The 18,931-nt window shown below is 40.5% G+C and overlaps 1 protein-coding gene across 5 annotated transcripts in view; it reads right to left on the bottom strand.

The window, feature by feature from the left end:
• jmjd1cb (jumonji domain containing 1Cb) overlaps positions 1-18,931 on the bottom strand; it is a 150,796-nt gene that overhangs the window by 51,695 nt on the left and 80,170 nt on the right. For 4 of the 5 annotated variants that reach the window (XM_047378097.1, XM_047378092.1, XM_047378094.1 and 1 more), the window contains one exon: positions 14,404-14,517. In XM_047378097.1, the coding sequence (XP_047234053.1) occupies positions 14,404-14,517 (114 nt within the window). Of the gene's footprint in view, positions 1-14,403; positions 14,518-18,478; positions 18,684-18,931 lie in introns of those variants that run through there. The other variant, XM_047378096.1, reaches the window with a different exon arrangement.

Genomic DNA, 18,931 nt, shown 5'->3' with positions numbered 1-18,931 from the left:
CAGAAAACTGAGCCTACAATTGGCACAGGCTCATCAAAATTAGACAGTAGAAGATTGGAAAAACGTTGTCTGGTCTGATGAGTCTCGATTTCTGATGCAACATTCGGATGGTAGGGTCAGAATTTGGTATCAACAACATGAAAGCATGGATCCATCCTGCCTTGTATCAATGGTTCAGGCTGCTGGTGGTGGAGTAGAAGGGGATATGTTCCTGGCATAACGCGCCATGTCATAAAGCACGAATCATCTAAGACTGGTTTCTTGAACATGACAATGAGTTCACTGTACTCAAATGGCCTCCACAGTCACCAGATCTCAATCCAATAGAGCAGCTTTGGGATGTGGTGGAACGGGAGATTTGCATCATGGATGTGCAGCCGACAAATCTGCAGCATCTGTGTGATGCTATCATGTCAATAAGGACCAAACTCTCTGAGGAATGTTTCTAGTACCTTGTTGAATCTATGCCACAAAGGATTAAGGCAATTTTGAAGGCAAAAGGGGGTCCTAGCAAGGTGTACCTAATAAAGCGGCCGGTGAGTGTAGTTCCTCACTGTTTTATTACAAATAATTACCCGTTTTATCGGTTTGATTTGATCATTTCATTGTCTCTTTTGGATAAATGTCTCTGTTTAAACCTCTGTATAGGACATTGTGTTACACTTGATTGCATGAAATATGTTTTACACACACACACACACACACACACACACACACACACACACACACACACACACACACACACACACACACACACACACACACACACACACACACACACACACACACACACTTTGGTGCAACCAGGGTGCAAAGTTGAGTCTTTGAAGAGATGTTCTGAGATTGCTGAGTCAGCACAGCCACTTTCATTATCTGCTTGCGGTTAGTCAGCATCAGCACACAACCTTCTAGCAACAGGAACACAGACTGGAGCAGCAAACTAAGCTGGCCCACTGAACAGTGACTTCGTTGTAGCTTTTAGCCGAACCGTTGGAGCCCCTTCCCCTCCCTCCATTCTTCCTGTCCAACTGGATAAACAGCGAGGAGTGGTTATGGTGACAAAGAGAATCTTGATGTGGACCAAAGATCTCCTTCATCAACCTGGATCTTTCATTCTGCACAGACACAATGTGTACTCATGGAATTTATGCTGTGGGATTCTCCCTTTCTTAGATGCATTTTGTTGTTAAAATCTGCCTCACAGAAAAGTAAATTGTGATATCAACAGTAAAATCAGGATCCAACACTGACTTATTATCTGAAACGTTAGGTAACAACAACTCCACCAGAGAGATGTCCTCTGACAGAGAACATAATCAATCTTCTGAGCTCAGGATGTAGGGATTATTTGGTTGTGAAACACAGATGGACCTGAGCTGTGCTGGAACATAAACATATATGTTCACACTATAAAGTCACAGTCCACAAAACAGGACTCATTAACAATAGGTCAATGAGTCAAAGGTCAATAGACTTTTAAACAGTTACTAAATGAATGTTATTTAAATGACCCAAAGTTACCTCAGGATTTGCTTCATTCTGTCCCTTATACTCTGCTTTTCGACAATACAGGGATCAAATTATATTGGTGCCATGGTCTAAAAATACACAGCTGGTTGAGGAAAAACTGCAGCTCAGAGAAAAACACTGAGGAGCAGCTCACCTGGAACCACTTTACTGCATATTCTGATGTGTTTAAGGCACTGGATTCTAAAAGGTTCTGTGTTGCTCTGTTTATGGATCTATGACATTTGACCGTGGATTAACTGGAGTTGTCTCCACCTTTCCTGAGGTCACAAAAAGTGTACCTCAAGGCTCAGTCTTAGGACCAATCTTGTTCACAATCTACATTAATGATCTGTGTGCATACCAGAAATCCTTCCTATCCTATTTTATGTGAATGATTCTGTAATTTTCTGGTGTTCACACTCAATCATGCATTTGAATTTCTACAGGGTACAGTACATTAAATGCTTTTTTCAAATTCCCTGACTCCCAAGAGAATATCCCTGAATCAGAAATGCCCCAGCTAAAACTCTTGAGCTGGTCACCAGGTATAAGTACCTGGGATTAATTACTGATGGGGAGCTTTCTTTCTAAGCTAAGGTTCAATTATAGAAACAAATCATGTCTCTCACTCAGAGCTCTGTGGCTTCTGATAATAGCTACTGGTGTGCCTGTACCCAATTGTGATGTGTTTATGTGTGCTTCAACCAGCTGCCTTCAATTTTTGACTCCGGTCTACCACGGTGCTCTGAGATTTATCCCTGGTTGTAGCCACCTCACCCACCACTGTGAAATGTAGAAAAAGCTGACATGCTTTCCTTAAATGTAAGGCTTTACACACACTGTATGTCTTTGACTTATTGGATTGGTTCCTACTTATTCATGCATTTTTTTTCAGAGAACTGTAAGCCGTTCTGCCTTACGAAGAAATGACATTTTGAATTTCTCTGCTCCTTGCAGTCGAACTGAAACGGGAAAGGAAGCTTTCAGTTTCTTGGCCTTCTCTGCCTGGAATATTTTCCAATCTGAACTGAAACCAGACTTGTTTAACTGGAAGCCTTCTACTGTGTCTCAATATACCGATGACAGAAATCCATTGAACAATGTCTCTGTTTTAAATGTTTAATTGTTACTGTAGCAATAACTCCTGCACTTTATTTACCCCTACACTTGATATATCTTAATGTTCCCTTTTGGTATTGTTGTCTCGTCCACCATGATGTGTGCTGATGCCTTTCTTGTTCTAGTCACCCTTATTAAAGAGGTCCTGGTCTCAATTGGTCTTTTATCTGGTTCAGTGATAAAAATTATAAAATTATGCATAGAGTTTTACAACATATTGAATCCCAATCACCATCACAGTATCAACATTTGCAAAATCATAACTGCAAAGGACTGCTTGGATACAATACTGGGAAGTCTGTTAAAGTTCAAGGGTCATGTTTACCACACTCATTTATTTGCAAGGAGTAATTCAACAGGACCTTTTCTGCATGTCTGCAACTCCCACTGCAGACCTTTTGCAGTCACAAGTTTCTACTACACTGTACGCTAACCGGCCACTTTATTAGGTACACCTGTCCATCTGCTCATTAACACAAATTTCTAACCAGCCAATCACATGGCAGCAACTCAATGCATTTAGACATGTTGACATGGGCAAGATGATCTGCTGCAGTTCAAACAGAGCATCAGGATAGGGAAGAAAGGTGATTTAAGTGACTTTGAACGTGGCATGGTTGTTGGTGCCAGACGGACTGGTCTGAGTTTTTCAGAAACTGCTGATCTACTGGGATTTTCACGCACAACCATCTCTAGGGTTTAAAGAGAATGGTCCGAAAAAGAGAAAATATCCAGTGAGCGGCAGTTCTGTGGGCGCAAATGCCTTATTGATGCCAGAGGTCAGAGGAGAATGGCCAGACTGGTTCGAGCTGATAGAAAGGCTACAGTAACTCAAATAACCACTCGTTACAACCAAGGCATGCAGAAGATCATCTCTGAACGCAGAACACATCCAACCTTGAGGCAGATGGGCTACAGCAGCAGAAGACCACACCGGGTGCCACTCCTGTCAGCTAAGAACAGGAAACTGAGGCTACAGTTCACACAGGTTCACCAAAATTGGACAATAGGAGATTGGAAAAACGTTGTCTGGTCTGATGAGTCTCGATTTCTGCTGCGACATTCAGATGGTAGGGTCAGAATTTGGCGTCAACAACAAGAAAGCATGGATCCATCCTGCCTTGTATCAACGGTTCAGGCTGGTGGTGGTGATGTAATGGTGTGGGGGATATTTTCTTGGCACACTTTGGGCCCCTTAGTATCAACTGAGCAACTGTGTCAATGCCACAGTCTACCTGACTATTGTTGCTGACCATGTCTATCACTTTATGACCACAGTGTACCCATCTTCTGATGGTTACTTCCAGCAGGATAACGCTCCATGTCATAAAGCACAAATCATCTAAGACTGGTTTCTTGAAGATGACAATGAGTTCACTGTGCTCAAATGACCTCCACAGTCACCAGATCTCAATCCAATAGAGCACCTTTGGGATGTGGTGGAACAGGAGATTCACATCATAGATGTGCAGCGGACAAATCTGCAGCATCTGTGTGATGCTATCATGTCAATATGGACCAAACTCTGTGAGGAATGTTTCCAGTACCCTTTTGAATCTATGCCACTAAGGATTAAGGCAGTTCTGAAGGCAGAAGGGGGGTCCAACCCGGTCCTAGCAAGGTGTACCTAATAAAGTGGCCGGTGAGTGTATGTTGCTCAGTTTTCACCGATATGCTGTTTTGAGACAACTTTAGCATGAAAGAAATGATTCATTATAAGCCAATGACGTTCAGCCAGGGAGCAAAGCAAGATGAGAAAAAACAAGAACTGCTGGAGAACTGGGATGTAAAAGGTCATCACGTTTTCCACACTATGCATTGTTGACATGAAACAATCAGAACCGACAACACTGAACCATGTGTTTTGCACCACCTGTTGGCTCAGGGAGCAAGAATAGAACATAGCCATCCCATCTGGTTGACACTGGGGAACACAGTGTTCCAGTACAAAACAAGGCGCTGTTTCCAGCTGTCCTGACACACACTTATCAGACTCAAAGCACACAGCTACATAACAGATGTTTACATATCTGGGACTGTCTGTCTGCTGAGGATTTATAACATCATAGTTTTAATTTGACATGTATATTCCCATAGAGAATCCTGTAGGGAATTACCTCCCTGCAAGTTAAACGCAAAACAAAGAAACCTTTTGTTCAAAAACTGGACTCGGCCACAATACTGATAATACGAAAAGCTCCGTGTCTGATACAGGCCCCTCTGTGGCATAGCGGGCTAAGTCTGGGTCTTTGATTCGGGGGTTTGGACCCAGGTTGCACCAGGAAGGGAATCTGACATGTCTGTGTGGGAGTTGTAATGGCTTGCTGTGGCGACCCCTGAATAAGGGAGCAGCCGAAAAGGACTAACTTGTGTCTGATATATGAAAATATGTACATATTTATAGTTTCAATATTTGTAACAGAAATAATAGAATTATGGTAAAAACTAGAGATTTCTTTCATATACAGCTGGTGTAGTTGTTCTTCAGAGCAGAATTGGTCTTGGTCTGAAAGACCCATTTTGAGACCATATTTTCAGAGTCTCGGTTCAGACATGTTGGACCAGTGATTTACTTCTGAAGACCACTCATGACCAACACTTGGCTATGTTCAAATGGTACCAATAAACCTTTTCTTGTCTCCATGCACTGAGGATGAGAAAATGAGAGGGATGAGAATTAAAGACGGAAAAACATTTTCCAGAGCAAACCTTACTAGAAAACCCAAAGAAGTGAGTCAAGTCCACCACCTGCTTGCTGCTAATGCTAAGTATTTAGCTGGTTCTACTTTGTCTGTTCAGCTTATCAGTTGGTCAGATTTATTGGACCAGTAGCATTTAGTCAAGGGACTGCTGCTTACTTACAAGTTTGGGTTCTGAACTGAAAGTTAGGCAGACCAACGCCAACGGTCTGGAGCCCTGTTCTAATAGCTTACTAATGAACTGCTACAGACAGACCGTCTTTAAATATCTGCAGCAACAACTAGATGATTATAAAGCCAGAAAACTGTCTTACTTTGATTTGAACTTGGTCTCGCCTTCCTTAAAGTTCTGGTCTTGACTCTGTCTCAGGTTAGATGGTCTTGACTACAACATTTGTAATAGTGCCACAACAGAGGATCATTGGCATGCCAAAAAAGACGAGTACACCTCGCTGCAGCAAACACAAAGGGGCGGGGACAGACCATGCGATTGACCCATACCATATTTGGAAATTGTACCATTGCACTTCGGAAATGAAGGGGGCGCTATTTCCTATACCAGCTGCAGTATACCAGCTGTCTTTTGAAATCTTTATTGATTTTGGCTGTTAAAACATAAAAATAAACGATATAACCGCGATACCTCACATTTTTGAAGAAAATCCTCATTGATCCTGGTCATAGTTAAAACAGAACTATAAAACAACAAAATACATTTACACCAACTATTTTAGGTAATTTACTTTGCTTGTTTTCCTCAATTTTTTAAAAACAATTATCATCCAATCGTCAAAACATAGTTAAGAAACTATATATTTACACTATTGTAATTTGCTGGTTTTACTCTTTTTTTATTAGAGCCACAAACACATTATATTTAAAAAACACATTTCGTAAACAAAGAAAATGATGAATGTACAGTTCCAAAGGCTCATGTATTTCACAAAAAAACGATTGAAAACAACAAAACAAATTACCAAGAATGTGTGACAACTAAATGTGAAGTACAGGTGCTGGTCATAAAATTAGAATATCGTGAAAAATGGATTTATTTCAGTAATTCTATTCAAAATGTGAAACTTGTATATCATATTCATTCATTACACACAGACTGATATATTTTAAATGTTTATTTCTTTTCATTTTTATGATTATAACTGAAAACTAATGAAAACCCCAAATTCAGTATCTCAAAAAATTAGAATATTGTGAAAAGGTTCAATATTGAAGACACCTGGTGCCGACTCTAATCAGCTAATTAACTCAAAACACCTGCAAAGGTCTTTAAATGGTCTCTCGGTCTAGTTCTGTAGGCTCCACAATCACAGGGAAGACTGCTGACTGGACAGTTGTCCAAAAGACGACCATTGACACCTTGCACAAGAAGGGCAAGACACAAAAGGTCCTTGCTAAAGAGGCTGGCTATTCACATAGCTCTGTGTCCAAGCATATTAATAGAGAGGTGATGGGAAGGAACAGATGTGGCAGAAAAAAGTGTACAAGCAATAGGGATAACCGCACTCTGGAGAGGACGCTGAAACAAAACCCATTCAAAAATGTGGGGGAGATTCACAAAGAGTGGACTGCAGCTGGGCTCAATCCTTCAAGAACCACCACGCACAGACGATTGTAAGACATGGGTTTCAGCTGTCGCATTCCTTGTGTCAAACCAATCTTGAACAAGTGAGAGTCAGAAGTGCCTAGGATAAAGACAAAAAGGACTGTGCTGCTGCTGAGTGGTCCAAAGTGATGTTCTTTGATGAAAGTAAATTTTGCATTTCCTTTGGAAATCAAGGTCCCAGAGTCTGGAGAAAGAGAGGAGAGGCAAAGAATCTACATTGCTTGAGGTCCAATGTAAAGTTTCCACAGTAAGTGATGGTTTGGGGTGCCAAGTCATCTGCTGGTGTTTGTCCACTGTGTTTACTGAGGTCCTGGGTCAACACAGCTGTCTACCAGGAAGTTTTAGAGCAATTCATGCTTCCTGCTTCTGATCAACTTTATGAGATGCAGATTTCATTTTCCAACAGGACTTGGCACCTGCACACAGTGTCAAATCTACCAGTGCCTGGTTTGAGGACCATGGCATCCCTGTTCTTAATTGGCCGAGAAATTTGCCTGACGTTAACCCCGCAGAAAATCTATAGGGTATTGAGAAGAGGAAGATGCAATATACAGGGCTTGGACATTGAAACTGAAACACCTGTCATTTTAGTGTGGGAAGTTACATGGCTAAATTGGACCAGCCTGGTAGCCAGTTTTTATTGATTGCACCAGTAAGAGCAGAGTGTGAAGGTTCAATTAGCAGGGTAAGAGCACAGTTTTGCTCAAAATATTGAAATGCACACAACATTATGGGTGACATACCAGAGTTCAAAAGAAGACAAATTGTTGGTGCACGTCTTGCTGGCGCATCTGTGACCAAGACAGCAAGTCTTTGTGATGTATCAAGAGCCACGGTATCCAGGGTAATGTCAGCATACCACCAAGAAGGACGAACCACATCAAACAGGATTAACTGTGGACGCAAGAGGAAGCTGTCTGATAGGGATATTTGGGTGCTGACCCGGATTGTAACCAAAAAACTTTAAAACCACGGCTGCCCAAATCACGGCAGAATTAAATGTGCACCTCAACTCTCCTGTTTCCACCAGAACAGTCCGTCGGGAGCTCCACAGGGTCAATATACACGGCCGGGCTGCTATAGTCAAACCTGTGGTCACTCATGTCAATGCCAAACATCGGTTTCAATGGTGCAAGGAGAGCAAATCTTGGGCTGTGGACAATGTGAAACATGTATTGTTCTCCGATGAGTCCACCTTTACTGTTTTCCTCACATCCGGGAGAGTTACGGTGTGGAGAAGCCCCAAAGAAGCGTACCACCCAGATCGTTGCATGCCCAGAGTGAAGCATGGGGGTGGATCAGTGGTGGTTTGGGCTGCCATATCATGGCATTCCCTTGGCCCAATACTTGTGCTAGATGGGCGCGTCACTGTCAAGGACTACCGAACCATTCTTGAGGACCATGTGCATCCAATGGTTCAAACATTGTATCCTGAAGGCGGTGCCGTGTATCAGAATGACAATGCACCAATACACACAGCAAGACTGGTGAAAGATTGGTTTGATGAACATGAAAGTGAAGTTGAACATCTCCCATGGCCTGCACAGTCACCAGATCTAAATATTATTGAGCCACTTTGGGGTGTTTTGGAGGAGCGAGTCAGGAAACGTTTTCTTGCACCAGTATCACGTAGTGACCTGGCCACTATCCTGCAAGAAGAATGGCTTAAAATCCCTCTGACCACTGTGCCGGACTTGTATATGTCATTCCCAAGACGAATTGACGCTGTATTGGCCGCAAAAGGAGGCCCTACACCATACTAATAAATTATTGTGGTCTAAAGCCAGGTGTTTCAGTTTCATTGTCCAACCCCTGTATTTGTAATACCTCAGCCATTTTTGTCATTCATGTTGATTTCAGAAGAGAATGTTTTAATAATTGACCCAATGGGGTCCTGACCCCTACTTTGGGAACCCACGGCCCATAGAACCACCTTCAGTGGATGTGACTTATGGATGTTTTCTGTCTTTTCTTTACAACAATGCTTCAGTTTAACGTTTCTGTATTGCCTTCTCAAGCCCCACCACAGGGTTTCAATGGTCAGGACTTTGACTGGGCCGTTGCAACACACTGATTCTTTTCTTTTACAGCTATTCCCTTGAGTTTGGGATCACTGATCTGAATGACCTTATTCTGTAAGTTTAAAACACAGTAAGCTTTTGAAATTATTCAGAGCTATTTTATGATCAAATATATAATTTAAATAGGGGTTTTAGTGCGATAACTGGAAATATACACTGGTCTTATTATTGTTTCTCAGAACTTCACATCTTAGACACTGAATTAGAAATGGCTCTAATTTACATTCATTTTGAACATCTTCAATTTTCTTATAATTGGACCAACAGTCCTAGGGAGGCCTTACCAGCCTCCCTGGTAAGGCCTACACCAGGGTATTGGAGAGGAGAGTCCGGCCGATAGTCGAACCCCGGCTTCAGGAGGAGCAGTGTGGTTTTTGTCCCGGCTGTGGAACACTGGACCAGCTCTATACCCTCTACAGGGTACTCGAGGGTTCATGGGAGTTTGCCCAACCGGTCCACATGTGTTTTGTGGACCTGGAGAAAGCATTTGACTGTGTCCCTCGTGATGCCCTGTGGGGGGGTGCTCTAGGAGTATGGAATCGGGGGCCCTTTACTAGGGGCCATCTGGTCTCTGTACAAGCGGAGCAGGAGTTTGGTCCGCATTGCCGACACTAAGTCGGACCAGTTCACGGTGCATGTTGGACTCTGACAGGGCTGCCCTTTGTCACCGGTCCGGTGTTTCAGTTTCATTGTCCAACCCCTATATATATATATCTATAATGTATTATATATATATATATATCTATATATATATATATATATATATATCTATATATGTATTATATATATATATATATATATATATATCTATATATGTATTATATATATATATATATATATATATATATATATATATATATATATATATGCTTAGAGTATCCCCAAATTAAGGACAGTGTATTGGTTCCAATTACCAAGAATTTACCAAAACGGTATATATTAACAGCAGACATCACGAAAAAGGAAATATTGAAAGGTATACAATCACTAAAAAATTATAAATCATCGGGAAGTGATAGGTTCCCAGCAGAATGGTATAAAGTTTTTAAAGATGAGCTCAAACCAATTCTCCACTCTACACTGAATTTGACTCTCAAGGAAGACAAAATCAGCGCCATTGCAGAGGGGGCGCAGTATAAATAACTGTAAAACTGTTTGGCTTCCAAAACAACTTCCTTCCAAGCCAAAGGTTAGAAAATATGACGAATCATATCTTGAAATAATTCATTGAAGACAACAAGCTGCAGAACACAGTGATCTCATGCATGCAAGCACACATCTCTGCCCTTCAGAAACATTTCCTGAGATATTTCCTGGTGTAAGATTCCAAAGAATATGACTGGATCCGTGATTCTTTCAGTGCAAAACTACCAACAAACTTCAGCACATCAGAGGAGGAACAGTTCATTGATGTCACATCTAATTCAACAATGCGGCTACACTGGGACTGGCTGCATTTTGGATTGGAGTGGAGAAAGATTATCCACTGCTAGGTAAGAGAGCCCTGGCCATACTTCTCCCTTTTGCCACATCCTACCTTTGTGATAGGTTTTCTGCTGTGGACTCAATTAAGACAAAATACAGATCAAAGCTGGACATTGAAAACAAATTTCGAGTGGCAGTCTCACAATTGCAACCCAGATTTGAGAAAATCTGCAGCAACAAGCAGGCTCACACCAGTCACTAAAAAGATATAAAGATGAAAGATGTCACAAGAAACCTTATTTTTCCTCTTAGGGAGTTAATCTTTTAGACCCATTTTACACAGTTTTGAAAAACGGGTTAATAGCAATGTTGAATATTGTTATACTGCAAAAAATTACATTTGAAATGTTTACACTGTACAAAGTGGTTTGTTGTTTTGTTACTTAAATGACTCTGTAGTTTATTTTATTGCAACCTGTAGTTTACTACAGTTTACTGAGTTGTGAAATAAATTGCAACAGAGTTTGAAAACAAAATACGTGTGTGTCTGGTCAGAGGGTCAATGTGTGCTGGGCAGGGGGGCAGCAACATTTCCCTATAAATCAAAGGGGGGCCCAGGAGAAAAAAGTTTGGGAACCACTCCTCTAGCTCAAGCAATACGAGAAAACCAAGAAATCAAAGATTTAACAATAAATAAAGAAAAACATAAAATTGGTCTTTTCGCAGATGATGATGTAACCTTCCTAGAACATTCAAACAAATCACTTTCCCGAACTGATGTAACTGCTGGAAAGGTATGAATATCTATCTGGATAGCATAAATCCAAAATGCTAATACTTAAATTCAATTATACCCCTTCCAGAGATATTAAGGAAAGTTATAAATGTAACTGGAAACTGAAAAGCATCCGATATTCAGGAATAGAAATAACACAAAACTTTTTGGATCTCAATAATAGAAACTATAACAAAGTACAAGAGGAAATACAGAAAGATATAGAAAGATGGAATACTCTGCCATTAGATTTCAGCTCAAGGATTAAAATTATTGAAAAAAATGTATTACCAAGGTTTTTGTTTCTATTCCAAGTATTACTAGTAGAGGTCAGCCTACAGGAATTTACATAATGGGACAGGATAATTTCTAGGTTTATCTGGGGAGATAGTAGACCCAGCGTAAGATATAGAACTCTTCAGCTAGTCAAAGAAAAAGGAGGAATGTCACTACCAAAAATAAGGGAATATTACAATGCCTCACAAATAAAATGTATATACTACTGGTGTAAACCAGAATATTATGGAAAGTGGAAAGATATTGAAACAAAAATATTAGAACAGCCGATTCAAAACATGATTGGAGATAAGGAAAGCTTTGAAAAGAATAAAACCCAGAGTTCTCGCCAGTGTATTTCGAAAGTTGTCACAGTTACGCTGAAATTAGGCGGTTACACAAATTTTTTTTATCAGCGTATCGGCCCTTTGACTCGCATCTAGGCTTCCTCTGTGTAGTTTTTATGTCAGCTATTGCACATGTGCGGAGTCTGTTCCCGCTTCTTTTCAGACTATGTGACCACTAAGGGTAAAGCTTTCTAAAGTCATGTCAGCTACGAAGGGTGGGTATAAACGACGTCATATCACAGCGTTCTTCCCAGTAGCTACTAAGCACTAATTGGGAGAAGATCATTCCACTAATGGCGATGAACAAAATGATGGGCCTGCAGCCAGTCCATCAATCCAGCATACACAGAACCCTTCCAACCATCATCAACTTTATTTATAAAAGCGCTTTAACACCAGCTACAGCTGAAACAAAGTGCTGAAAATCAAATCAAATAAAGGTAAGAACACAAAAATGTAAATAACTTAAAAACTCAATACAAACATAGTAAAAATCAAACAATAAAACAAATAAATGGCTGGAAATAACTGCCTTCACATTGTGTTATTTGCGCTCACTTTTAGACCAATGATTTTACTTAATGCCGCCTAGTCAGCAAATATAAATATATAAACTGTCTCCGACTGTGTGCTGCCTCTGTACTTAATTATGTTAAAGTTGTGTGCAAAAAGGGGGCGCAGCGCTGGTTATGTATCTCTCCGCACCCATTTTCTGTCCAAATACAGTCAAAAAATACTGGAAAAATAAAGGCCACTAGTGCTGCGAAAGAAATCTTTAAGAAAATTTAAAAAGCTGTGTGCAAAAGGTGAATTCATTGCTAAAATTCACAATAATGCCCCTTTAAGCTACAGGTCCTTCTCAAAAAATTAGCATATTGTGATAAAGTTCATTATTTTCTATAATGTAATTATGAAAATTTAACATTCATATATTTTAGATTCATTGCACACTAACTGAAATATTTCAGGTCTTTTATTGTCTTAATACGGATGATTTTGACATACAGCTCATGAAAACCCAAAATTCCTATCTCACAAAATTAGCATATTTCATCCGACCAATAAAAGAAAAGTGTTTTTAATACAAAAAACGTCAACCTTCAAATAATCATGTACATTTATACACTCAATACTTGGTCGGGAATCCTTTTGCAGAAATGACTGCTTCAATGCGGCGTGGCATGGAGGCAATCAGCCTGTGGCACTGCTGAGGTCTTATGGAGGCCCAGGATGCTTCGATAGCGGCCTTTAGCTCATCCAGAGTGTTGGGTCTTGAGTCTCTCAACGTTCTCTTCACAATATCCCACAGATTCTCTATGGGGTTCAGGTCAGGAGAGTTGGCAGGCCAATTGAGCACAGTGATACCATGGTCAGTAAACCATTTACCAGTGGTTTTGGCACTGTGAGCAGGTGCCAGGTTGTGCTGAAAAACGAAATCTTCATCTCCATAAAGCTTTTCAGTAGATGGAAGCATGAAGTGCTCCAAAATCTCCTGATAGCTAGCTGCATTGACCCTGCCCTTGATAAAACACAGTGGACCCACACTAGCAGCTGACACGGCACCCCAGACCATCACTGACTGTGGGTACTTGACACTGGACTTCTGGCATTTTGGCATTTCCTTCTCTCCAGTCTTCCTCCAGACTCTGGCACCTTGATTTCCGAATGACATGCAGAATTTGCTTTCATCCGAAAAAAGTACTTTGGACCACTGAGCAACAGTCCAGTGCTGCTTCTCTGTAGCCCAGGTCTGGGGAATGCGGCACCTGTAGCCCATTTCCTGCACACGCCTGTGCACGGTGGCTCTGGATGTTTCTACTCCAGACTCAGTCCACTGCTTCCGCAGGTCCCCCAAGGTCTGGAATCGGCCCTTCTCCACAATCTTCCTCAGGGTCCGGTCACCTCTTCTCGTTGTGCAGCGTTTTCTGCCACACCTTTTCCTTCCCACAGACTTCCCACTGAGGTGCCTTGATACAGCACTCTGGGAACAGCCTATTCGTTCAGAAATGTCTTTCTGTGTCTTACCCTCTTGCTTGAGGGTGTCAATAGTGGCCTTCTGGACAGCAGTCAGGTCGGCAGTCTTACCCATGATTGTGGTTTTGAGTGATGAACCAGGCTGGGAGTTTTAAAGGCCTCAGGAATCTTTTGCAGGTGTTTAGAGTTAACTCGTTGATTCAGATGATTAGGTTCATAGCTCGATTAGAGACCCTTTTAATAATATGCTAATTCTGTGAGATAGGAATTTTGGGTTTTCATGAGCTGTATGCCAAAATCATCCGTATTAAGACAATAAAAGACCTGAAATATTTCAGTTAGTGTGCAATGAATCTAAAATATATGAATGTTAAATTTTCATTATGACATTATGGAAAATAATGAACTTTAACACAATATGCTAATTTTTTGAGAAGGACCTGTACAAGGTAACCCTTCCAAACACCTTAAAATCCAGTAGCTTTTAATAGCTTAAAGAAATCGTTTCTCTTTCTTTAAATTACATGTTGTATTTGGAAAAAGTTTTCATTAAGCCTGTGTGTCGACTGCTTTTTACCTGGTACGGTTGGCAGGCTGTCTGTTCGGAGACAAAGTCCCGTTGTCGGTCCAACAGGAACTCCACAGCTGTTATTGAAGACAACAGGTTCTTCCCAACCAATGGCTTAAACACCTGAAAAACAGAATCAACAATAGGATCATTCATCTCTGTTCTGTCCGAAGGAACCTAACATTCAGTAAGAGGAGAGGGGTTTCCTCCAATACCCTCACACAGCAAGCCAATTGTCAGAGAACATTAAACAGGAACTAAGAAAAATGGATCAAGAGGAGGGAGGAGGCTGTAGAAGAGCTCTAGAGTAATGAATAAATTCCTGCTTGATACATTCAAGTCCATCTGTCAGGCTGCAGGTTGAGTTCAGCAGGAACTGCGTCCAGATTCACAGGAATCTGTGTTCAGTTTGGTGCGACGATCATTTTACACCTGATGTGGTCTACTGCCTGGTGTTGGACAAGTACCAGCACCACTCATGAAGAAACTAAACTCCATTTAGGAGGTCACAGAAGAACCAAGAACATCTAAAGCTCTGTAGGTATCATTTGCTTCAATCAAGGTCATAATTAAAATGGCCTCCACAGGAGAGTTCCCAGGCCAGAACCACGGCTGACGCAAAATGAACACAAAGGCCCGTCTCACATTAACCAAACATCAGTCAACATCATTTTAGATACCATGCCAACCTTTTCTGAAGACAAAATGTTCCTCCAATAAAGAGCAGCAATAAACATAATTATGACAAAAGTAAATGTCTAAATCAGGGGAAAACCAAGTAGAAAGCCCTTATTTTGACAATAGATTTGCTTCTCTGTATAACAAAACAGTAGACAAGATTACATTTATTAGAAATATTAATATCCTTTAGGGTATCTCGGATTTATTTGTGCAATTAGTTCATTTTTATTATTATTGCTTTTATTAAGTGTGTATCTGTAAGCTTGTAAGTGCCTGACTCTTTGCTGCTGATGCACAAACATTTTCCAGCTGACTCTACTGGTTCAGTTTAAGAAAAGGGTCGTTTTTACATGGTAAAAAAGGATTCATTCTATAGAAGTGTATTCAGGAGCAGCCATGTTCAGTATGAGCATGAAATGAAACCATAATCCTGTTCCAGGAGGTGTGGTATTACTGTAAAGTACAGCATCATCACTCCTGTGCGCACACACACACACACACACACTCTTGTTTTGCTATATGTAGTGAGGACCATGTGTTGACTCCCATTGACTTCCATTGATTTTCAGTCATTTTCAACCCTTTCTATGCCCTAACCCTGACAATAACCCTAAACCTAACCATTACCAGGGCATGCCTAACCCTAACCTTAACCTAAAGTCAATTCACACCTTAGTCCTAAACCTAACTGTTAGCAAAATAGGTCGTGAGGACCAGCAAAATGTCCTCACTTTGGTACAAACGCTCCTCAATTTGATGGTGAAATCGGGAAAATGGTTCTCACTGCGATGCCAAGACAGGAACACACACACACACACACACCCACACCCACACACACACCTCATTTAGCTGCAACTGGGTCACACCTGCCACACCAGAACCAGTAGAACTAGATTTCTGTCTGTGTTTCTGACTACAAGCAGCAGAAGAGATGAAGAGTGGACAACTTTCCATTTTACTGCAAATAAGAAAAAATACATATAATCCAGCGAACATGGGGAAAACAACCAGAAACCCTATAATGAAGAGATAATGAGTAAGAAAAACAGCCAATGCGCAATAATATCCATCAAGAACAGATGTGGGACATTCAAAACCTGAATGTATATTAACATGCTTCCTTGGTGATTTGGATCATGTTAAACATGTCCAACTACACCTGGCATTAGAATTACATCAGTTACCAACTTTACATGCAGATAAAACATCACAGGGCGGCCCGTCAGCTGAGCCACTACCAGGACATCAACAGGTTCACTGAGGTTTCTGGAACATCATTCAAGAAACACGGCCATCCATTCAGCCACTTGAATCTCTGTATCGTTCCAACATTACCACGGCAGGGAGCCATTTTAGATGCATTTATGTGGAGTTATCTGGGCTAATAAGCTCTTAATGAGCTTAATTATGTAGTTTCACAGCCATAAAAGCAGTAAAGGAAGATGTGAAGATGAAAAACTTCACAGAGCCCAGCATCAGCACACAGACATCAAAGAATTTAACCAATAGAAAAAAATAGACTTGCAAAACACTGTGTAATTAAGCAAGTAACCATGTGACGCGGTACTGTAGCAGAGAACATACTATTAACACACATACTTATGAATTGGGTCACCATGACAGCTTTGATCACCTCCATAACTGAGCAAATAAATCATGTTATTTAAATAGAAATAATTATTATTGTCTCTAGTAGCAAGATTTCTCAATTTCTGCAGTTCATATTTGCAATTAAAGCCAAGCAGAATAGTAGAATGATGAGTTAGTATTTAATATTGAACATTTACTTTATTTCAACAAGGTTTCTATTTTTGCTTAAAAGACTGTAATAACAAATCCAAACCAAAGCATGAGATATGGTGTTAATACCAAAGAAAACGGCTAATCATTAAGATGACGAACTGGGTCAGAGCTTCAATGAACCTCACCACACCTGGATCATCAGTAGCCATGTTTTCATGTTCCTAGAGTACCATCAGTGTCTCTGCAAAACAGCGTCTTTGACTACGTCCTGGCCAAAAGCAGAAGGGTTGTGGGCCATTTTAAAGCAACAAACTGAACATGATCAAAAGGAAGAATCACTTATACAAGACATTCCAACCAGACTCTGGACTAGGGCTGCAACAACAAATTGATAAAATCTATAGAAATCGATTATTAAAAGTGTTGGTAACGAGAGAGAGAGAGAGAGAGAAAGAGAGAGAGAGAGAGAGAGATTTCTCTTCTGGTTTCACATGGTTTCATTACCATGTGAAAATGTAAATGAATGTTTGTGGTTTGGTGCAGAGGACTAAGACAACAAATAAATGGACTAATGTAGTCAGGCATGGTGTAACTATTTAGTCTGTTTCACTGAATGTTTTTTTTTGACTGAGATTCTCCAAATCCAGCTCAGAGATGGACTAAAATCTCCACTGGGCTGTAAGTTCCAGCTATCTACTTTTGTTCATAAAACAGTACCTTGATATGTAATATACAATTTAATCAGTTATTGTATTATGTGCAAAATAATAGAATTAATGTCAATTAATTGCAAATGTTGAGATCAATAGTGTTTAAAATTAAATTTCTTTTTTTGTTTTTTAAAGAAAGCAGCTTACTGTGCATGCACAAGAGGATGAAATGAATCAGTCAGTATTATACTTATATCAAACAATACATTGAGTAGAAATGTGTAATGATTTGATGATCTGATATCTATACATATAAGTGACTTCTACTCTCCAATATGAGTAACTACTCATGTATATCACCTCCAGACAGTCAAAACAACATTACACAACTTTTTCCATACAACAGGGATAAGTGAGAGGTCAGCAACGGGTCTCTGTGTAGTGATAAAGTTGTACCTTTAGAACACCACAGAAATGTATCAACAAAACAGGTTTAACAAGTCAATCGATGGACATCTGGCCTCTCTGGTTGACTACATTGGCAGTAGATAAAGTATTCAATACTGCCTAAGCAATGGCAGCAACTGCAACCGACAGTCATGTCTGGTTTAGCAATCTATCATCTGCTTATGAATCAGAAACTCTGCCCATGCATGAGCGCACAGAAAAGCCAAGTCACAATAAAGTCCTGAGATTTCAATAAAATGGTTGCTGTCATACATTTTATGGAGTGAAATATTTTTATCTCATCTGATCCAGAATGATAATGAACATTTGACTGGAGCTGCAGAGGATTTGACATTTTTTCTACATGGTGAGGTACTACGGAGGACTAGTTCCACTGTGTACACAAATAAATGCCAACACATTACATACCAACATCAGAACTTCAGTCCAATTATTACCTCCTGCCTGTTTCCTAACTGACACAGCTCAATCTTTAATGATTGATGGGGTGGAATAGAAAATCTACAGACAATAGCAGAGCTGAATAAAAGATCTGAGATTACCTTTCCTGTTTCCAAAAACTGATGAGTAATGGCTCCGTAGAAAAGCCCTTTCTAAAGTTACCTGTGATCCATCAACCCATCAAGAGCCAAAAAGAGAAGAAAGAATGACGGGGTAAAAAAGACTGCATGATTTCCTTTTGTGGTAAGAAAATGGTGATGAGGTGGAGAAAGCAGAGCAGAGGAAGAGCTACGCAGTCGACATTTTAACTGCTGCTGACGAAAGAGTGAGAAAGAGAGAGGAGGATAGAGAAAGAGGAAGATGGGGAGGGAGGTGGAGAGGGAGGAACAGAAGCAAGGCCGGTCGACACTCACTTCCCCTGTTTTTGTGTGTATATACATGATGCAGACTTGTTCTCTCTTTCACTTTCTCTCTTACTCAAAGCTCTCTCAGCCTACAACACTGCCCTCCTTCTGCCCAGCTCAGCCATTTTTAACTTTACCACAGTCTTGCTG

The sequence above is a fragment of the Girardinichthys multiradiatus genome, chromosome 10 (assembly GCF_021462225.1).
Source record: "Girardinichthys multiradiatus isolate DD_20200921_A chromosome 10, DD_fGirMul_XY1, whole genome shotgun sequence".
Classification (NCBI taxonomy): domain Eukaryota; kingdom Metazoa; phylum Chordata; class Actinopteri; order Cyprinodontiformes; family Goodeidae; genus Girardinichthys; species Girardinichthys multiradiatus.
The sequence above is the reverse complement of the archived record's forward strand: the minus strand, read 5'-3'. Positions and strand labels throughout refer to the sequence as shown.